Below are 23,961 nucleotides of genomic sequence, written 5' to 3' on the forward strand. Positions count from 1 at the left end.
CTATTACAGCTGTGCTTAGTAAGCTCTATTACGGCTGTGCTTAGTAAACTCTATTACGGCTGTGCTTAGTAAGCTAATACAGGAAAGGTGTGAGATGCAGTAAACAAGAGGACCCCAAAACGTATAAACTCTGCTGGAAAAACAGTACATTTTTTTCTTATTTTACCGAAGGTTGAACTCAAAAACCTAAACATGTAGCCGGGCGTGGTGATTAGTCCTAGCACCCGGGGAGGCAGAGGCGGGCAGATCTCTGTGAGTTCAATGCTAGCCTGGTTTACATAGCAAGTTCCAGGCCAGCCGGGGCTACGGGGAGACCCTGTCTCAAAAAGACAAAAAAAAAAAAAAAAATCTAAACCCAAATGAGTGATTGGGTAGTCTCTAATAGACAATGAAAGCATACTGAAATATTGATACACTTGTAGATGAGGATGAAAGAAATTCTGAAGAACCGGAGTTTGTAAGAAGAGGTAAGATGTATATCCCCAGGGTGACCAGCCCAGGGTAGAAATAAAATCTGTAGCAGTCAACTCTGCAGAGCAGGGGACGATCAGAGCAAGTGACAAATCACATTTGATAATAACAAAAAGAAAAAAAAAACCTTGGTGGGGCAACTGCTCGAAAGCTGAGGATAGAGGGCGGTGAGATTCTTTCTGTCTCCAATATATACACACACACCTCCACTCCCACCCCACCCCACACACGTTATTGTTGCTGTATATTTGTTTTTTAGACAAATGTAGCCCAGACTGGCCTTGAACCTGTTTCATTCCTCCTGCCTCAGCCTCCAGAGTGTTAGGGTTATAGGTGTACACCTGGTTTAGGAGAATGTTATCTCCAGATTAAGAAAGACTTCTTAGCTTACAAAACAAAATTCGTTTGTTGCTGTTTGTTTGTTTGTTTGTTTGTTTGTTTGTTCGTTTTGAGACATGGTCTCACCATGCAGCCCTGGAACTTGCTATGCAGACCAGGCTGGCCAGGAACTCACAGAGATCTGCTTCTGGGGTGCTGCGGATTAAAGGCTTGTGCTACCATGCCCAACAAAGTGAAGCTCTTAAAGCAAAGCGATTGTTAAACTCAACAACATTAACTTAATAAAACCTTCCACATACGAAAACATATCACAACCAACCATGATGAAGAAGCACAAGCCGTTCTCTATGAGAAGACATAGTGAGAATAAGGGATAGATTCAAACTAAGAAACTAAGAATCAATAAAATGATAATGCAATAGGATGCGCACAAAGGATATGAAAAGTCAAGTCTCACAGGGAATCAAACTGCAATAAACATACAAAAAGATATTCAACCCTACTAGAAATCAAGGACATGTACTATAGTAATAATGGAATAGTTTATGTTCATTATGCTGATTTAAAGCATCTCTTGATCCTCATCAGAGAAGTTTCCTTATACAGCAGATGGTAATTAACACAGAGACCCACAATTAACCAGTGTACAAAGCAGAGGCTACAGAGTACTTATCCCTGAATAGGACAGTTAGTTCAAATCTCTGCCTCTCAAGGCTCAGTGATCATTGTGGAAGAGGAGGCAGAAAGATTGTAAGAGCCAGAAGGGGTGGATGAGTACAAGGAAACAGAGTCTTCCAGACAGCTGGTCATTTACTCATATGAACACACAGCAATGGGACAGCATGCACAAATCCTATGCAGGCTCAAATCAGACAAAATCCCAGCATAGACATGGGGAAATGGATAAGAAATTCCAACCAGCCTAAGGAACTTTTGGTAATGATGGCTGCTGGGAGGGGGAGAGACAGTGTCTCACAGGGTTGGGACTCTTGGTGGGCCCAGTGGATAGATTCACATCCAAGGACACTGAGGGACTCAAATCGTACTCTATAGGCCATTACATATAATACATTCATTAAATTGGGTGGGGGCAGTAGGAGGACAGTGCAGAGAAGAGTGTGGATCTAAATCCTCAATGCCATCAAAATATATTGTCTCAACATAGCAAAAAGGGAAAGATGTAAGAAAGAACAAAAATATAAGTCTGGCAATTCCAAGTATGAAGGAGCCAGAGAAAGGAATGTTTACATTCTGCTACCGGAACAGTAAATTTGCTCAACTCTTTTAGAGGACAGTTTCCCACTATGCATCAAATTTGATGTATATAATTAATAATTCATCTCCTAAGTTATATGCTCTAGAGAAATTTTTATAAGGGCACATACAATTATCTAAATTATGACCAATAAAATGGAAAAGTTATAATCTAATCATATATGGAATATTATACAGCAATTAAAATGAATGTATGGGAACCATGTACATCAATATGAATGAATCTGTATAAAACAATAATGAGTATGGGAAAGTCATGGAATGTGACTTTTCCCCAATGTGATAGTTGTAGGAATTCATAACACAATAGCTGTTATTTTTAATACATAGATAAGGAGAAATATTGAATACATAATAATGGTTACCTGGGATGAAGGAGTGAAAAAATCAATAAAGGAAAAATGCAAAACAGTTTCTTACATCTTTTTTTAAAAAATAAGAAAGTCTGGCATAAATGTCACACAGCACTATGATAAAATCAAGGGTCACAGAAAGGACAGTAAATGGCTTACATCTCTATTCTGTACATTTGAAATTATTCACAATACACAAATAAGATTAAAAAAAAAGATGCTGTAAGATTGTTCGATTTCCAAACTCCCAAGTGTTATTTCAGAATGGCAGCATTAGACTATGGATCTATGTTTTGGATAATTTAATGATGAGTTCAGATAAGTGAGTGCCCACAAACCTCCCCAGAGAGTAACAAGCCCATTGTTGACTGGCTACAGTAAAGTAGAGAATTGGAGTGAGTTGGATAGGCAGAGACAGATAACAGAAGCGCTTTCAACTCAGAATAAAGTCCAGATAAAACAGGGTCAAATGGTGTTTCCCCACCTTTCCATGTCAAGGCACATATGGATAATACTGCCTGGCCCACTGGAGACCAGGCCTTGAGAGAACTGCTGTTTCTTCGGCTCTACCTGTACCCCCGAGAGGCTTGTGGGTCAACACCTCAGTACAGCTCTGAAGTAAAGACCATTTCTTACACTACTGTTCCACAGATCTCTTTTGGGAAGTGCTAACCCAGAAGACATTCTTTTTTCGTCTAAGAGGAGGGATAATTATAAACCACTCAAACTCTGGCAGTGCTGAGAGTTTTGCAATCCCACAGCTGTCTAAAAGGAGTACACTGGGACACACAGCTACTCTGCTTTAATCTGTGCAGTAGCAATTAGGAGCAGCCAAAGCTAGCACAAAAGAAATGCAGTTTAATAGTCTAAAAATGCCATTCTAAAACAACTGAAGACGGAAGAACCCTCGCCAATATGTAGGAATCACTTCAGGATATGATCGGATGAGACCAGAACACAGAGACAGGCCATCTGGGCAGTGTATATGTAGCAGAAAGAAGATGACTGCAAAATAAAGGAACTAAATGGGTTGGACAAAGATAAAGCCACGCCTGTACCTATGTGAGGAGGAAATGGCAGGTCACTCAAGTGAGCCACTCCAGGTACACCAGCCCAGGTATGGGGTTTCTATAGGTGTTAATCATCTAAATCTTGAATGTAGCTTATTCTATAGGATAGATCAAACATTTTAAAAATTATTTCCAGCCAGATACGATAGTGCACACTTGTAACACCAGCATTTGGGAGGTGGAGTAAGGAGGATCAGGAGTACAAGGTCATCCTTAGCAGCACTGTAAGCTCAAGGCCAGCCTGGACTATATGAGACCCTTCTCTAAATCAAGGTACTGGAGAGAGGGCTCAGCGAAAAGAGCACTGGCTGTTCTTACAGAGAACCTGGGTTCAACTCCTAGCACCTGCATGGTGGCTAACAACCACATGTAATTCCAGTTCTAGAAGATCCAATGCCCTCTTCTGGCTTCTGTGCATATGGCATGCACAGGTCCACTCACAGACATATGGGCAAGACATTCACATACAAATTAAAAAGAAATAAATGTAAAAATAACAGATAAAAAAGATTTCCATATTCAGGAGCAGCCAAAGCTAGCACAAAAGAAATGCAGTTTAATAGTCTAAAAATGCCATTCTAAAACAACTGAAGACGGAAGAACCCTCGCCAATATGTAGGAATCACTTCAGGATATGATCGGATGAGACCAGAACACAGAGACAGGCCATCTGGGCAGTGTATATGTAGCAGAAAGAAGATGACTGCAAAATAAAGGAACTAAATGGGTTGGACAAAGATAAAGCCACGCCTGTACCTATGTGAGGAGGAAATGGCAGGTCACTCAAGTGAGCCACTCCAGGTACACCAGCCCAGGTATGGGGTTTCTATAGGTGTTAATCATCTAAATCTTGAATGTAGCTTATTCTATAGGATAGATCAAACATTTTAAAAATTATTTCCAGCCAGATACGATAGTGCACACTTGTAACACCAGCATTTGGGAGGTGGAGTAAGGAGGATCAGGAGTACAAGGTCATCCTTAGCAGCACTGTAAGCTCAAGGCCAGCCTGGACTATATGAGACCCTTCTCTAAATCAAGGTACTGGAGAGAGGGCTCAGCGAAAAGAGCACTGGCTGTTCTTACAGAGAACCTGGGTTCAACTCCTAGCACCTGCATGGTGGCTAACAACCACATGTAATTCCAGTTCTAGAAGATCCAATGCCCTCTTCTGGCTTCTGTGCATATGGCATGCACAGGTCCACTCACAGACATATGGGCAAGACATTCACATACAAATTAAAAAGAAATAAATGTAAAAATAACAGATAAAAAAGATTTCCATATTTGTTCTTCTGATGTCTCAAGTCAAAAAATCTCTATCACATGGAAATATGGTGAGGCCGCCTGAAGTAGGTGGATACACCTTACATTTGTAGCCACTGTCTTGTACACATACCACATGACCAGCCTTTGTGCCAGAATATTGCCTACAGAGTGCAGTTTCCTACTCTTTGCCAAGACCTGCCATAACGACTTGATGGATGGCAGGGCAGACAGAATTCGTTCATATTAGCCACTAAGATATTGAAATACCTCCACATCTATTGAGAGTGATTCTCTGAGCTATCCCCTGCATAGGTCCGCTCTATCACACTAGCTTCTCTTTCAGGATCCCATTTTTTCACAGTCCAGTAACACAGTGTTAATGCCCGGCACAGGCAGTGGTCACCCTGGCTGTTAAATGGTTTGAATACCACCCATCAGTGAAGATGAACCACCGCACCCATTCACAAGTGCTCATGAACTCTCTGGCACTATTATCCTTTCTGTCCTAAGAGAAAATTATTTTTCTCACCCAATTTAACCTCCAGTTTTCAAACCAAAGTAAGAGATCTCTCTGACAAAACTAAAACGTTCACCCTCTCACTGGACTGGATGTCAAGCCTCAGGGAAAGAAAGGACCTTTTAATTCCAGGATCTCAACTTTTTTGTGAAACTTGACTCTCCCCTAAGGTGAGAGACAATAGTGGCCTTAACCCTCAGCAAGGCCAGTGACCTTCCTAGACTGACCATTGCTCACGAACTAGCCTCTTTCATTCTCCAGCACCTTCTAGGCAGCTTTTCCACTCCCTATTTAATTTTAAAACGAGACCAGAACAATTTCTTGACATGTGAGTCCAATGAGCGATTTGGGGGAGAATTTTGCCCACAGAGAATGCAGTAATAAAGTCATCCTGGCACCTTCAGTCAGAAGAGGGCAGCACAGAGCCAGGAGGGAGGAAGGAAAGTATCCTGGCCCAGAGGAGAGAGAAAGGATATTCATTTGCTATGTGAAAAAAATCATGTTTTCATTCAGAGAGTCAAAGGAGGAGGGTGGGAATTGCATTCAGAGAGGCAAGCAGGCACCACAGTGGGAGACAGTGGCAGTATGGTGCTCAGCTTTTACTCACCAGGTCTGGTTATTGTCAGGAGGTCAAGCTGCCGCTGTTGCTGCAAAAGAAAACAAATGATTAGTGTGCTGATCTGCCTCACGGCCAAACGTGTGCTTAGCAGGGCAGGGAAGAAATACAAAATGATGTTCAGATACACAGCAGCATATATTTTATAGAACATGGTTCTACAAAGGACCTTCCATCCAAGAGGTGATAATGGAAAACATTTTTGAGAAGACCTGAAAGAACTTCCAGATAAACCTGTACTGTACTTACAGGACCTTGAAAAAGATGTGGCTTAACAAAATCTCTTTCCGGTGTCCAACCAGGCACCATCTTCTGTACCCCATGCCCGTAGCCCCTGCTCATAGTGATTGTGTTGGTTGATTGTGATACACTGGCACCCCGTTTGCCTTAGGTGGCTGTGTTATTATTAATTTCCAGTAACTTCTTTCTAATCAAGGTACTTTGGGGTTGGTTTATTTCTTGAAAGTATTCAATAATGTCAGTTGCTTGTGATCCAAGTATTTCTTCTCTAGTTTAATCCTTTTTTTTTTTTTTTTTTTTTTTTTGTTTTGGGCAAAATCTGTCAAACACACTAGATTACACAGATAAGGATCCTTGTGTTTGGAGGCAGCTGGTTATGGTTACCCACCCAAAGGCTAAGATGATCAACAACATCTCACAGAGCCTGTCATCTGGCACAGTCCTCCCCCTGCTTGCTGGGAAGAGCTGCGTAGGGCTGGACGCTATGTGAACCTGACAGCAGAGAAGTGGGTCTAAGAGGAGGTTCATGTTGTTGTGAACTTGAAGACTCCAATCAGGATTCCTTAAATCCCGGTCTTCCCACTGACCTCTTTGTCTTTTCTAAGAGAAATACTGAAAATCTATATTTTATTTTCATTAAAGGATCTAAACAAACTGTTTTGAGAACCATTGATGTGGGCTTCAAACTGCAGGAACTTTTGAGCAGCTAGCTTTCCTCCAGTGGATACTTTGTTGTATTTCACCTCACCCTCTTTATCTAGCCTCTTTCTAAAAACAGCCTCCTGAAATTCAGCTTAATCAGAAAGGAAGGCAGAAGCATGTGTCGGATGCTGTGTAACAGACAGGCACAGTCCCAGGAGCCTTGATGTGTCATTTCCTTGCGTACTTCTGGCAGAACCACTCCGAGTATTGTAGAGGGAAAGGGTGATGGCATTCAGAAAGGAGAAATCACTTGTCCAAGGCCCCATCTTCACTAACTGACAGGACCAGGAATAGAATTCAGCCAGCTCTAATCCTGATTCTAGAGTCTAAAATATGTCAATGCAGTAATTCATAACAGTAACAACGTATTAATTCATAAGTTTAGTATTGGTGGTGGTGCTTTTATTACAAAACATCTGACTCTTGATCCACAGTCTGCTGCTTCTATTTTTATAGAATCATAAATACTCAGAACTCAGAGCTCATTATGTGTGACCTACCACCTGCAGAATCCCTTCTTCAATGCACCCTCCCCAGGTGTCTGAACTGTTTCTGTTCTACCCCTTTCTTTGACAGGAACTCCTTATTTTATTGGTCCGTCAGTTCTCCTTTGAACAGGACAAAGGGCTACTTCCTAATGACAGCATCCGTGATTCTAGCTGTCCAAGCCCATGACAATAGCTGTGTCTATCTGTCTATGCTAAGTATTCCCAATTCCTTTGTCTTTGTTTCACCTGGTCTCAAATTTCCTTGTCTTCATGGTGATCTCCTTTTAACTTTGATCTGCTATAATTAAAACTTCATTAAGTTCTCTCTACCTGTTGATTCTGACATCGTATGGTTCTAAAAGCAGGTCTGTATCCTTTTGAGGCCTTCTCAACCACACATTGCTGTTTTCCCATCAGCTCATAAATCATCCCAGCTTACTTCAAGCAAACAATGAAACGCCAAGATGTCATTGATCTTTATAGTGAGCATGAATTCTCATGCTGAAATGAAATACACACTTGTGCATGTCAGCCAGGAGGAATGTAAAGCCAGACAGCCTCCGTTCCCTAATGCGGAACCTAGCAGTGGGAAGATTGACTCAAGGTGTCTTGTCCAAGCCAGCTTGCATGGCTTGGCACTCTTCTCACACAGGAGAGAAGGCTCTAGTATGTCCCTCTTCTATAAGTTTAATTTCGTGATCACAATTGGTGAAACAGTTCTAATTACCAAAAAATTTCTCATTCCTGGTTAATAACATGGTGACTCTGTGCTTGGGATCCAGTAGAGAGGAGCAAAAAAGGAAACCTGGCAAGAGGCAGACAGACCTAGGTATGTGTCCTGGATCCTATCTGTGGTTTTGTGTAACTTGCTATCTGCTTCTGGTCACAAATGTCAGAACTCTTAAAAAAAGCAAGTGAGGCCTAATGTGAAATTCAGCCAGGTGCTGTGCCTGTGGGCTCCTTTTCCACAGGAGAGTTCCCCCAAACTCCTGGGCACCAGAATACTAGGGTTCAAGGACACAATCAGAATTCAAAGGAGCTGTACTGTTACGATGCAATTTTGGGTGCCTGTGTGAATCTTTCTCCACTGAAACAGGATTTCTCCACAGGAAACATCTTAAGCATCCAAAACTGTTTGTTATTCATCTTGGTCATATCACTCCATAGTGTGGAGTAGCACTCAGTACGTATTTACTGAGCTCAATTGAGCTAATCCCCAAATCCATAGCATCCTTTCAGACCTATGTTTATGCTGTTCTCTCTGCCAATACTGTTGTAATCTTCCTGGAGATCCTGCCTCACTTCTCAAGCCCTCCATGAAGTCTCCGTACACTAACCCCGAAACCTTCTTCCCCTCCCTCTTCAGCAGAATAAGTATTTCATGTTTTGTTCTTGCAGTGCAACTTGTAAAACATGTTGGTATCATGCTCTGTCTTAATTGTCCATTTCCTGGTTTACGTATTTATTGTCAGGTCCTTTCTTGAGGACAGGCTACTCTATTTCATCTCCAGGTCTCCAGTGACCAGAAGAAAAGCCTGGAAGGACTGTTAGATGCCAACTAGTTCAAATGATTTAAGTATTCTGTTATTCCCTCTGCAATGAACCTGGTAAGTAGGAATTAATCATCATGAAAAGTAAGCATGTTCCTTTTTCCCTGAGGCATTTCCTTGGCCACATCTTTGGGGTTTCTTGCCTTTGTGTTTTTGCTCTGCTGTTTCTTCAGTTAGAAGCAAAGTCTGTCTCTTTTGACAAAGTTGTCCTTCTTAACTCTCCATTGCTCCTGGACTCCTATAGTTCCTACTGTGTGTACCCCTGCTGTGGTTATGAATGAATTCTAATCTGTAGATAAACCCACGTATCCTATAATTGACTAATACATGTGTGTGCACCACATAGTGACACAAGCAGGTAAGTGTAAGCTATGTATTGTTCTAAATGGTACCTCATCAGATAGGACTGGGAAATCTGTTCTAAGTGCAAATGAAAACAGAAAAATATGCTCCAGGAGGACTGCACAGCAGCTTTTGACACAGAGACTGGAGGAGTCTCTAAATTCTCTCAAAAGTTTTCAAAATGAAAAATAATGAACTGAAAATGAAAATTTTCATTACTAGAGTAGCTAGAATAATAATCATTTGAGATTGTCAGTGGAAAACTATATAGCATTTTTAAACATAGGGTACGCTGACTTATGGAATTTGACCAATAATGTACAATCTTGTTAAGATAGGAGGATGGGGGCTGGAGAGATGGCTCAGTGGTTAAGAACACTGACTGCTCTTGAATTCCCAGCACCCACACGGTGATTCCCAGAACCCACACAGTGACTAACAACCATCCGTAACTCTATTTCCAGGGGATGCAACACTCTCTTCTGGCTTCTGTGGGGGTTGCATGATATGGGTGCACATGCATACACACAGGCATAACACTCATACACATTAAATAAAAATAAATAAATTTTAAAAGATAGGGGCATGTGTATAATGAATTACCAAGTTATAATTAGTTACTATCTAAGAGAGATAGGAGATTTTTGTATAGGGGTGATATTCATCAACTGTCTGGAAGGCAGGTATGCCACATTGGATGGAAGAAATAAAACCAAGGAGGCAGGTGACAGTTTTGATAGGAAACAGAGCCTTCTACTTGTTCAACCACAAGTAGCCCAAAGTCTACGAGAGGCGAGCCTTTCCATGTGTAGTTGTGGTAATGTGTGCGTGTGTGTGTGTGTGTGTGTGTGTGTGTGTGTGTGTTGGCTGGGTGGTGAGGAGGGGAAAAAAGAAGAGATTCTTCCTCAGGCAAAGAAATCCCACACCTACACAGAAAGGAATGTGTTCCAGTGTCTGTGTAGTACTCCATCAACTCTGTAAAGAATGTGGTATGCAATATGGGGTCAATCAGGATTCGATGAGTGGACACTTAGCTGCATGTGACTGAGCCTTCTCTGGTGAGAGTGGATATTCAGAATAAACCCATGCTCTTCTTAACTACTATGTGAAGAATGCAAAGCATAACCTCATAAAGGTCATGGAGGGGAGGGACTCTAAAGAGAACAGGAGAAACCTCAGAATTAATGGTATCAGAGATTGCCAGAGCATCTCCAGCATTTGCTTAAAGATTGCTCCTCAGGACTCTAGATCTAGGAGTTACCCACATTTCCCCATGCATCCAGTGATACTGTTTTAGTATCTGTTTTCTTTCTGCCTTAAGAGTGGAAGCCCTGAAAACATAGAGACCTCACCCTAGAACTTTGGAACTTCTCTTGGTTCAATTATTTCATAATGAAAAGAATAGCTTCCCTGAGGTTTTTTTTTTTTTTAAACCATCATTAAGACTTCACATAGTGGTACACACCTACAAGCCTGGTACTTGGGAAGCCGAGGCAGGAGGAGAATGAGTTTGAGACCAGCTTGGGCTACATACCAGGTTCAAGGACAGCCTGGACTACATAACAAGATCTTGTCTAAAATAAAAAAGTAATTCATCTTTAAAATTTTGTAATTATGAAAAGAGCATATACTTATTTTTGTCATTTCTCAAATTTCCACATTTCCAAAACTTTGGCGTAAAAGTAAAAATTAATGAAATGCTACCACTAGAAAGAACTGTCATTCACACATCGAGTGCTTCTTGCCAACTTTCTATGTATGTACTTCATGAGATTGTGTTACACCGACTGAGTCAATGCATCTTAGTCTGTAGCACTGTTTTGCTGTTTGTTGTTATTTTTGTCTCAGGCTGTCTTTATTTTGTAGTAATATATTACATATACTTATTGCCGTAACTAATGTATTTGATTTCACTAGTGTGGTTTTGTTTATAATTCTTTTCTTTTCAGGGAATGTGGTGCTATCTAACAAGACACTGAAAGGATACCACTGTTTGTTACAAGGACACAGGGTGAAAAGCCCAGCAGCTGCAGCCACTGCTACAGATGAAAGCTTCTGAATCTCGGAGACTTTTTCAGGCAACATCAAACCCGGAAGTATCCTTTCTTCATGCCTGGAACCTCCCTGAAGTTAAAGAGAACATTTTGAAGAAAAAGCACCGGACTTGAAATCAGAGAGATATGAATTCTGATTCTGAAGCCTTGCAGCTGTGTTATCCCAGCATGCTGTTTAGACTAGCTGATGGTTAGGTTCTCAGCTGTAAGAAGAGCGCGCACCAACCTTCCGGGCCTACCAGGAAGGAGCTGTAGGAAGAAAGTCTGAGATTGGGGTGCTTGAGTGCCTGTCTTAGCTCTTTGTCACCTGTAGCTGAGCTCTGGAACTTCTCTACCTTTTCACAACAACTCTTAGCCTTTCTGCTGCTTCTAGTGTAGCTTCCTCCAGTTTAGCCTCCACAATGCAATTGGAGTGAGAGAGATTTCTAGGACGCTCATGTTAAAACTCATCACGATAAAGCCTAACCCATCAGCAGCTCTTGGAGAACTTTCATGCCATGGCCTAATTCCTGCTTCACATGTCCTGTTCTCTTAGACTCTGAGCTCCAGTCGTGATGAATGACTTCCATTTCCCAAATGTATTGTATTTTCATCTCTAGGCCTTTGCGTAAGGTGTTGCCTCTACCTAGAACAGCAACCTCACACCCAACTTACTTTGCCTAATTGGTTCCTACGTGTTATATGACTCTCAACTCACACGCCCCTCTCCTGTTAGGTCTTCCTCATCCTGCCAAAGCTGCACTGGATGTTATCTGTGGCCCCATGAGAGTGCCACCACATGGCTTGTTCACCTCTCCTAGCCTCTTTACTTCTCTTAGTGGCTTGCCCAACATCTGACTAACATGGTATCAACAACGATCTGCTGATCACCTATTACCCTATTAGATAGGGTCTCACTGAGGTGGTCACTAGGCCAGGTCTTAAGCTTTAGCCCCATTCTCCCAATAGTCACACACACGCAAACAAAACTCATGAACTGCATCCATAATACTTCTTAAAGCCCTTTCTCTCTGTGTTTTGAGTACCGAGGAATTTGGCCACAGAGAGTTTGGCCTCCTTCATCTGGATAGATAATCATAAGGCCGTGGTTAAAAACGGAGTTTTTATTTTGGTCACGACTGCAACACAATTACCTCTGAGAATGAAAAGGGACATAGTGTTCTGGTCGCTGAGGGGCTGATGTGTCGGGTTCTGCGTGGTAGAAGAGAATAGTCACTGATTATGTGTTGTGTTTTACTTTCTGTGTTTCATACAAGATAGTTATTTGGGGAAAAGCCAGTCTGTCACAGCATAGACTGGAGATGATTTAAACAAGAGTACTGGTAACAGCCATGCATTCTCCTGTCACTCGAGAAGCCAGTCATCCTGGGGAGGACACAGGGATCAACATCTCCGGAAGGGTGGCTTGGGAGCAGAGGCACACAGGTCTCAGGTCTTCCCTGTCCAACAATCCAGCTTCTCCTCCAGTTCCTTTTCTTTCCAAGCCCTACTGACCTTCTCGGCGTCTGGGTATCGAACGTTCCCTCCCAGTCCTGACCCAGCACAGACTTCCCTGGAGAACAGTTTATGTGGTGCTGCCCTGTCCACACTCACAGCTTCTAACCTCTTACTCCAGCCCAGCCTCCTGAGTGGCTGAAGGGCTGAGAATTCTGAAACTAAATCCACTCCGTTCTCTGAATAATTTAATTATTCCAATTGCATTTTTTGTTTGTTTTGCTTTTTTTTTTTTTTTTTTTTTTTTTGAGACAGGGTCTCGCTGTAGCCCCAACTGGCCTGGAACTCACTAAGTAGTCCAGGCTGGCCTTGAACTCACAGAGATCCACCTGCCTCTACCTCCTGAGTGCTGCCAATTGCATTTTTAATAAAGACTAGATTTCTTAGGTTGGCATTCAAGGAAGATGTAAAAAATTCTCAAACTAAGGCTGTAGCAAAAAGACAACTATTATAAGTTTTCACACATTTGTGGCTCATAGATTTTATATAAGTACATAAGACTATATATATGAACTCCCTATGAATTAAAGTAGAGGTCAAGTTGTTTAGAGGGATAAAGGGGATCAATGGGATGGGGAAAGGAGGAGAAAAGGGAGAGTAAGGTATGAGGAGGACTATGTTTAACATACAGTATATACAATTGTGAATGTTTAAGTTAAAAAAAGGAGTTGGGGGGACTGGAGAGATGGCTCAGAAGTTAAGAGCACTGGCTGCTCTTTCAAAGGACCTGGTATCAATTCCCAGAATCCTCATGGTGGCTATCAACTCTCATAACTCCAATTCCAGGGAATCTGACACCTCCTTTTGACCTCCCTGGGTACTGCATACGTGTGGCGTACTTACATGCAGGCAAAACACTCATATACATAAAATAAAAATAAATTAAAATGTAAAATAGCTACACCAACAAAGAATTTGAACAGAACTACCTGGCACAGGTGGATAAAGTGACTCCCAGAAACCATAGGTTATTAAGTGAAAACCCCAGCACCCAAGGCTGAGTTTCCTCCCTATGAGTTGTTGGCCAGAGAGGTCCTTGAAACTCTCCAAATAATACAAGCTATTGTTTATGCTCTTGGTTGTCCACCAGCACTAGATGGTAAGACCCTATTGCTGAAGATGCCACACACTGGTTAGTTATGGGCATAGAGAAATAAAGCTGTAACTGAGCTGTAAGCGTCCTCTTTGTTGACTAGATTTCATAGTACCAAATGGTTCTATGCAGGCTGCTGAGAGAGAATTGTTATCAACAGACTTACAGCAGTCACTGAATACTACACTACTGACCTGCCAGGCAAAGTATGCCCACTAGTACAATAGTGCCCAAAACTGCCTATAACTCCAACTCTAGGGGATGCCACACCCTCTTCTGGACTCTGAGGGCACCTTCACTCACATGCACATATCTTCCCCTCCCCATGCCACACATACACCTAATTTAAAAAGTAATAAAGCTTTAAAGAAAGGAGAAACACCTAGACTGGCAATGAAGCCCTGGCAGCCCTCTGTCTCTGGGAGTTAACACATCTGCTTTATGCTGTCTTTCCATTCCTAAGAATCTCCATGAAACACTTTTTTCTTTATATATTTGATTATTTAATGATGATGTACTAAATAAAAGATAATGAGAAGAATCTTATAACAAAAGAAAATAAACAATATAAAAGCAACTAAAGAAATGAAGGAAAAGAAAAATAGAGATAGAAGGAATTAGATAATCAAGATGTGAGGCAACAAGTCACAGTTCATTTCCTTAGGTTGTCTACACAAAGGGTATGCGGAGGTGCATAGTGTGAAAGGACTTGCCCCAGCTCATGCAGTGATGTACCAGCAGGGCTGTATTTGGAATCAGCAGACCTACCTCCCACACAGGGGTTGGATGTGGCTAGGAAGCATAGGGGTAGGGGAGAGCAGGAGGAACCCTAGGACAAGAAGCATAAGTCTGGGCATGTGTTGGTGCAAAGAATAGACAGTGAGTAGGAATCCTAGCTCAGGTACCTGTGAATGCTAAATCCCATGGATGAAAAACTTCACCTCTCACAAGGCAAAGAACATGAAACATAAGGCCATAAAATAGAAAAGCTTTTAAGGTTACCATGGTGACTCTTTTTATGTTTTTATTTTTTTTAATCAACACATAATGTGTGAGATGCCATTATGGAATATTCAAATGCAGTGTGTGTTCGTGGTTCTCCTTCTTCCCACCCCCCCTTGGAGCATCAGACCTTTTCTCTTTCATGCCTTATGTGCCCTTCTGCTCACTCACATCATTTCTTACTACCATTACCTTATTTTGATCTGCTCTCTAGAATTTTAGACTTTACCCATTCGTATACCTGATTACAAATATACTTGAGAGTTCAGAAAGTCTATAACACACTCAAATAAGTGCTCAGTAAAGTCTTTTTTGTTTCCATTCTCCCTAACCTTCAGTAAGTGTGCAAAGCAGGTGCCAGCAGCTTTGCAAAGAACTATGGGAAGGACTGAATGAAATGACAAATTACAACCATTCTGAGTGAAGTAAGCTTTGAATCTGTAGATATGTGTGTTTAAATTGGAGAATAGGAGGTGGGAAACTAGGAAAGGATGGAAGAGAGAGAATAGAACACAGATGGAATGGAGGGGAAAGAGGAATAATGGCACAGAAAGGGTTGGGGATGGGAGGGCAGGGTAGAAGAGGGAGTATGGGAAAGATAACTAACAGTAAAGACCTTTGAAAGGCTATTAAATTAAAAGCACACTGCCAGGTATAGGGTACCTCTTTTCCAATTGTTGATCAATGCGGCCTCATAGAGCTTCCCAAATATTACAGGCTATTGCCATTACTCTTTGTCACCCTTCAGAACCTGAGGGTAAGTCCCTATTGGCAAACACACCACATACCTAAATTACAGGACATGAAGAAATCAAACTGGTACCATCTTGGAAGCGTCACCCCTACTAACCTAGATTTCATAGTGCTGGAGGTTTCTATGTATGCTACTGGGGGAGAGAAAAGCCATCACCAGTTTTACCCTGTTGTGAACCCTGTGAGGTACAATAACAGGCCTGGCAAGTTATGCCCACTAGTGCATAAATGTTATGGGAGTAACTAAATCACTTTCTGATTAGATTTAAAACTTGCTCCACAAAATAGAACCCATGCCTTGTCTCAGAAAGTGGGCCAAAACCCAATGACTACCTGGGTCATAGGCCCGAGGAGGGAGCCTTGTACTGATATTCTGCCAAATGGACATAATATTAAATTGCTCCTTAAGTTCCTATCTTTTTTTCCTTCCATCCTAAGTTCTTATCTTTATACCCATAGATTAGTACATCTCTCAACCCTCATCAGAGAGTTTCTTTTTATAGTAGATGATGATTGATACAGAGACCAACAACCAATCAACATGCAGAGAATAAAAGACTGAGGAAGGACTTGGTTTTCTTTAAGGGTATGGTGCTAGATAGATTAACCAGGCTCCAGCGGATGGACACACAGCAGAGGACATTTGGGGATAAAAACTCGACTCTGTAGGCCTTAATTTGACAGGGGCAGGGCTATAAGAGGGGTCCAGATAGGAGAGGGGGTCTAAATATGATCAAAGTATATTGTATGAAATTTGTGAAAAAAAAATTTTAAAGGAAAGAAATACTTGGAAGCCGGAAATTACTTTGCAACATACTCACTGCATAGGCCAATAATTTACCTTTTTCTGAACCTGTCTCTACCACATACTGGCTAAATGACCAAAAACAAGTCAGTTAGATAATTTAAAATGGATTAAATGGCCCACCTACTAGTAAAGTAGTTACCTTACCACATGACACATACCTCGAGATACACGGTACATAGGTGGTAGGGATTTCTTATTAGAAGACCCCTTGCTTGAAAAGCCTTTTCTTTTTATAAAAAAAATTATTATTTTTATTTTATGCATGTGCGTGTATTGCCTGCATGTAGGTAAGTGCACCCGTGTTGTGCAATGCCTGTGGAGGTCAGAAGAGGCTATCTGATCCCCTGGGACTGGAGTTATGGACAGTTGTTAGCTGCCATGTGCTGGGATTCAAACCCAGGTCTTCTGCAAGAACAACCAGTGTTCTTAACTGCTGAGCCATCTCTCCAGCCCCCTTGAAAAGCCTTTTCAACCGTCCTTCACACATGACTTCTCTCAAACACGACCCTCTGGGAGCCACCTCTCCTCTCCCAGGCTGGGTCCAGAGCTTCCTCAAGGCCCCTTCAGCACCTTGTAGGTACCCTTGGCCACAGATGTTAACACGGTGTGTTGCAATAATCTGCCTGAGTCATTTATTTGACTGTGCACTCCCACAGGCGAGGATGCTGTGGCATTCAGATCCTTATCTCTCACTTCTGCCACTGCACTTGGCACGTAACAGGCCCTCTGTCATATTTACTGAATTCCCCGAAACAGTGGAGTTCCTGTGAAAACTACCGTGACATTCAGAATAAAACTCTGGCACTGAAAGTGAGGCAGCATTAATCTGTAATCCTGCCCAGCCAGGGCAACACCTCATATGATGTCAGTTATATATACTGCAAAAAGTAAAAGTGCCGGGTCATAAAAGTCTGTTTCCTGCATCTGACTGGCTCTCATGGAAGCTTGAGTCTATGCTGATCAACCACAACTTTCCCTCCACAAGAAATTGCCAGCTTGATTGTGAGGAAAGAATCCAGATCTAATTGTTCTTTGTAAGCCTGGGACAGAAGGTATTGTTGCTTGAAAAATGGAACTGTCTAAATTAATTTTCCTGAAACAAACATTTTTGCCAAATAAAAGCAATGCATAATAACAACCCATAATTAAAAGCAAAATGATACCTTTTGTTATGCAGGGAAATTAAATGTGTTTGCCACAAAAAGGAGCAAAATGTTATATATATTTTTTAATTCTAAGGATACATCTTGAGGTTTGATTGGAGGGGTGTGTGTGTGTGTGTGTGTGTGTGTGTGTGTGTGTGTGTGTTAGCTCAGGGTCTTGGGAGTAGAATGGGAGATACCGCTGTCTTTTTTATTTTTCATATTTTGCTACTAAAAAAGAAGTTTTGAAAAAAACAAGTGTCATTCATCTCGCATTTCTCAACAGTGTGCCAGAATAATCTTAAATTTCATTGTACTTTTCATAAGCACACATTGAGAAAATGGGGAGAATTAACATTTATTGAACTATCCTAATTTTTCTATGCCTAGTTTTCTTAACCTGTTATGAAATGGTTTGTGTGTGTGTATCTTTGTAAATGGGCAAAATCCTTTATAGAAAAGAGTTAATTGGGGCTGGAGTTATGGCTCAGCAGTTAAGAGCACTGGTTGCTCTTGCAGAAGACCCAGGTTCAAATCCCAGCACCCACAGGATGGCTAACAATCATCTGTAATTCCAGTTCCAGTAGATTCAACATCCTCTTCTGGCCTCCTGGAGCACTGCACAGCATGGGTACAGTTATATATACGCAGGCAAAACACATATATACAGAAAATAAAAGTAAATAAAGAAAAATAAATTTTAAAAAGTTAATTATGAACATGTTATTAAACATTTTATTTCTTTTTTTTTGTTTTAGAGCTTTATTTCAACATAACTATGCATAAGAAATACACTCATATTGGTTAATAGAATGTAATTAAGCTTAACTTAGCCTACATAATCTTGACCAGAAACATGGAGCATGGTTTACAATTTATAAAAAACAAAACAAAAACAAAAAATACTGCAATCTAGTTTATTTTTATCCACTACAAATGTATGAAAGATCCTTTATCAAATGCTGCAGCAAGAGCCCTGAGAAATACACTGTTGCTTTGCCTCAGAAAAGTAACATGTGGAAGTTTATAAAACTGGCGCAAAACATTGTTGTAATTTACAATGTTAGTTTAAAAAGTTCAGTAACTAATGAAGGGGAGGCCTATGTGAATATATGTGCAATTATAAAAGCTATCTGATTTAGCTAATGTTGCATGTAGATTATAAATCTACACAAACCAAGATTCAGGTAATTTCTAAATCTGAACTATTGCTTCACTTCAGCTACTGAGGTCAACCAGGAGACCCTAGAAAATATCTGATGTGTGCAAAGAAGAAAATAAACTTCTTCCTCAACTTTCTGGTCCACAAGTAACAGTACACTATGGGCAAGTTATCCCTTCCATTGTCAACAGGCAGTGAGGTCAACCTGGGTTTTAATTTGCATTAGCACTCATATGCAAAGTAGTCCCCAGAGTTGATGACCACAAGACTTTAGAATAACTCTAAAAAATGTAAAATGGCCCTTTTTGGAAGACTAATGCAAAACAGCCACCCACGGTTGTAAGAAATCTTCCCAAAACAATGCAGCCTCTTATGAGTTATACCTCAGTTAAAAAAAAGTAGCCCAATCAAGAAGCAGCTCTTTAAAAAGGAAAAAGATAACTTAAGATGGCTTGAAAAAAAATGTAAATACAGTTCAAAAAATAATTAAAAGACACATTTTCATAAGACTACCTAGGATTAGGCTTATGACATATTCTACCAGTTCAAGTTTATCACTAGTCATTAAAGTGATAAGTATCAATTTACAAATAACAAAGACATGTTATTAAACATTTAATTATACTTAATAATTGTAAGTATCAATTTACAAATAAACATTTTCTATCAAACATTATTAAACATTTTCTATGCAGTAGCTGCTTTGTTTATTCATTTTTCCTAAGAATTAAGTTGTCCTTTATTTATTTTTATTTATTATTTATTTTCAATTAGCTTACAAATAACAGATTCCCTGATGGCATTTTCACACATATTTTGCTTTGGTTGCTCCTGAGTCTCCATGTGCTCTTGTCCCAGCACTCTGCCCCATCCCACCGTCTCTTCCCACTGAGCCTTTGCATCCTCAGCATTCCACCTTCCACTTTAAAATCTGGTGTGTTCCATCTTCTTTCTCACTCCCTCTTAAAGCCTCTCCTTTTCTGTGTCATGGGCCCCTTTCTACTTTCCTGGACTTCACCCACATTTATTCCCACCTAGATACACATGCTCAACAATTAAAAACTAGAATTTTCATGTTAAAGAGAACATACTGACTTTGTCTTTCTGAACCTGGGCCACCTTGCTTATATACCATCCTTCTGATGTAGTTAATGAACCCCATTTTAGAGATGAAGACACCCAAAGCTCAGAGCGGTTAAGCAAGCTTTCCCAAATAATCTAGGTAGTCCATGATGAATTAAAAATTTAAATGAAGCTTCTGACTATAAACTCTGTGCTCTTAAAAATACTATTTCAATAGTATTTAATATTATAAAAGAATATCAATGATATCAAAAGAAAAAGAAAACAAAAATCTTATAATCCCAATAGCTGTTCTCATTTTTAACATGCTGTTTTCTAGTCCTTTCTAAGTGCCTGTGCTTGCTCTGCATAGGCAATAATTATATATTAAAAGCAAAAAGTAATCATGTCATAAATATGATGTTACTTTCTGTATTCTGTTATTTTTAAGCTACATTATATCATAAGAAGTTTTCCAAAACTATTACATAGTCTTTGTAAACATTTTAATGAGTTCATAATGTTCCATTTAGTGAAAATGCATACTTTATTTAAATATAGGACATTTAGACTATTATGATTTTGTTATTATAAATAACTTTACAATAAACATCTTCCTGGATGCAGTTCTTCCCTTCATTTGGAGTGATTATTTCTCTGAAATGAATACCCGGGAGTGGAATTACTGGGTCACAATGCATGTGGCTGTCACTGCTTGATACATTCTGCCACATTGCTCTCCAGCAGGATCGTTCTAATTTACACTTCCACAAATAGTGTGTGAGATAAAGACTTTAATATAACCTTGTGTGTATGGGGGATTATAACTTTAAAAATATTTTAAAGTAATATAATGGGTATAAAAAAGTATATGACATTTTAGTTCTTTTTTTTTAAGAGACACTTTAATAGGTTTCATTATCTTGCTCATTCATTTGATTTCCTACTGGGACAGCTGACTTTTCACACTTCTTTTGGGTCCTAAGATTTTAGCTCTGTTTACTCTCTAAACTCTCGTTTCTCTTGTTCTCAGCTCATCATCTTTGGTGACACTGGAAGTACCCACCTGAAACTGACTTAGCACCAAATTAAATGTTTTCCTTAGAAACAAAGCCCTTTATTGTTTCTAAAAATGGATTGCAGCAAAACTTGGAAACGCATCTAGAAAGTGTTGAAATAGTCCACCATGGCTTAAGGATACTCTGATATCTCCTCTCCTTTGATTCCCCTAAGTGGACTGATGATTCGCCATTGTGTAATACTCTCTTTCCCATGATTCCCCTATATTCTCCACTTCTGAGATTCTTCAGAAGAGAGAGGGGACTCAAGATCTCTTCCCCTTGGAAGGGACATTCTTTTTTAGCTTCAGAGAAAGTCATGCAGGATGTGATCTTACCTGAGACCTTGAGGAAAGGAAAGCTATATTGACTTGCCATGGTTGGCTAAAAGCAGCTCTCCGAAGAACTATTGGCAGCTGCTGTGTGAGGGAGGAGTTGATCCTTAAGGGGAGAGACTCTAGATGGGGAGAAGGGGGACCCTAGAGGGGAGTGGGGATGGGGGACTGGTATAAAGGTGAGTAAGATGTTTGTATGAAATGCACAAAAATTCAACAAAAATATATGTTTAAAAAAGGAGCTTTTACAGAACACACTCGAGCCAACAAATTGAAAAAAAAAAAAATGGTAGGGATGGCATGAAATGAGGGCCTTTTCCACTATGGGTATGTTTCCCTCCAAGAACCTGAAGTAGAGATTTGTTTTAGATTAGGATTTAGGTATTCTAGGTCCTGAGTATCAGTTGTCTTCTCTTTATAAATAATCTTGGGGTACCTCATTTTGATGTTTGTAGTGGACAGGAATCAGTCAATTATCCCACTTGCACATTGCGTAGTACCTGCTGTACATATGGTGCAGTGCTAAGCTCTAGGGCAAGGTAATCTCATATTGATTCACTTGAGCCCTACAAAATTATCTGTTTTACAGATAAAGAAATGGAAGCACAGGAAATAAAACAATTCATCCAGGATCACACTATCAATTAATCTCCCTGCCTTGAGTTTTAATTCTCATAACATACTCTCTGCCCTAAAATGTGAGAGAAATTCCAGAATGTAAATAAGACATTCAAAATCTTAACATGTCACTCTTCATTGAAAAAATATGTGTAAATGATCTAACGTGATGAGGCCTGCCTCTGTAACCGACAGACTCGCCACTACTCCCTCACAGTCCAGGCTCCAACCCTGTTAACCTCATTCACTACTCAGTACATGCTTTCCTCTTGCCTCCATGTCTTCTTCTTAAAATCTGAACTAAAAAAAATAATAAATTGGGGCTGAAGAGATGGCTCAGCGGTTAAGAACACCGGTTGTTCTTCCAGAAGACCCAGCTTTGAATCCCAACACCCACATGGCAGCTACCGACTGTCCGTCACTCCAGTTCCAGGGGATCTGACAGCCTTTCTGTCCTCCACGGGCACTGCATGACACAGGTGCACTTATCTACACACAGGCAATACAAACATACACATAAAATAAAAGTAATAAAATATTTTAAAAATTAACAAATAAAAAATATTTTAAAACATAAATTCACTGTTTTATTAAGGGATATTTGACCAATATAACTACATATCCACAATGTACAATGTGATGTTTTGAAGCATGTATATATTGGGAAATAAAGTATTGTCCTGGCTTCATTTTGTTGCTCTGATAAAAACACTCTGACCAGAAGCAACTTGGGGAGGAAAGAGTTTACTTGGCTTATACTTGCAGGTCACAATGCATCACTGAGGGACAGAGACTCTAAAAGGAGCTGAATCAGAAACCATGGAGGAACACTGCTTATTGGCTTGCTTTAGGGCTCATGCTCAGTTAATTTCTTATACAGCCTAGGTCCATCTGCTTAAGGGTGGTGCTGCCCACAATGGGCAATCACCAACTAAGATAATCTCTCACAAACATGGTCACACCTTTTCCCAGGTGACTCCAGGTTGTATAAAGTTGATAATAAAAACTAATGAGGACACAGATCTATTACACTTTATTACACATATCTATTGCATTTTATTTTATTTTTGTGGTAAGAACACTGAAGATCTCTATTAACAATTTTCAAGTAAAATTATAATCATCTTGTTGTATAACAGGCCTCCAGTACTTTTTCTTCTTGTCTTACTGAAACTATACTCATTGACCAACATGCTCCTATCCCTGCCTCTCTAGCCACAGTCACTAGAAACTACCATTCTATCCTCCACTTTTATGATTCCAGATTTTATATTCTACATGTAAATGAGATCACGACAGTACTTATCTTTTTTGCTTGGCTTATCTTGTTTAGCATAATGTCCATCAGGCTCATCTATGTTGTCACAAATGACAAAATCCCTTTCCCCCCTTTTTTCAAAGGATGACTAGTGTTCGTCTGTGTAGATATGCCAAGTTTTCTTTGTCCATTTATATGTTAATGGACACTTAAGCTGATTCCCTATCTTGAGTACTGTGGACATGGGGCAGTATCTCTTTGGCATGCTATTTAATTTCCTTTGGATATAAATCTAGATAGAGAATTGTGGATTCTAAAGTGACTCAGGGGTCTTCTCTTTTACTTTTAAAAATATTTTATTTATTATTTTTATTTTATGTGTATGAGTGCACTGCAATGGAGTTACGGATGGCTGTTAGCCACCATGTGGGTTCTGGGAATCGAACTGGGGTCTTCTGCAAGAGCAGTCAGTGAGTGCTGAGTCATCTCTCCAGCCCCCTACTTTACATTTTTAGTTAATCTAGCTGAGCATTTATCTTGCACTTCTGAGAAAACCTGAAGCATTTCTTTACAACAACATTGACATATTCAATAACATTTTCCTGAGCTAAGATGCATCTCTTTCAAAATTGGCTGTAAATTTTTAGGTTTACAGTCGAATTATTACAATTATACAATGTTGTAACCCTATAAGACATAAAATTATATGAGATATAAACCTTTAAAAAAGTTCTCCATTTCATTATTAAAATACAGTTTCATACAGAAAAATACATTTTTAATGCAATTGACATTAAGATGTTTGCACATGTGCTTCTAATCTCTATATATCTGATTATTACTAGTCATAGTCAGTTACTTTCTGAGCTCCTTGGCACCTGTGTAAGATC

General features: G+C 40.1%; 1 protein-coding gene across 1 annotated transcript in view; it reads right to left on the reverse strand.

The window, feature by feature from the left end:
* Agbl4 (ATP/GTP binding protein like 4) overlaps window positions 1–23,961 on the reverse strand; it is a 1,438,400-nt gene that overhangs the window by 384,281 nt on the left and 1,030,158 nt on the right. The window contains exon 6 of the mRNA XM_017797967.1: window positions 5,902–5,941. Within this exon, the coding sequence (XP_017653456.1) occupies window positions 5,902–5,941 (40 nt within the window). The remainder of the gene's footprint in view (window positions 1–5,901; window positions 5,942–23,961) is intronic.

Source organism: Nannospalax galili, unplaced genomic scaffold (assembly GCF_000622305.1).
Source record: "Nannospalax galili isolate Female #2095 unplaced genomic scaffold, S.galili_v1.0 scaffold655, whole genome shotgun sequence".
Taxonomy (NCBI): Eukaryota; Metazoa; Chordata; class Mammalia; order Rodentia; family Spalacidae; genus Nannospalax; species Nannospalax galili.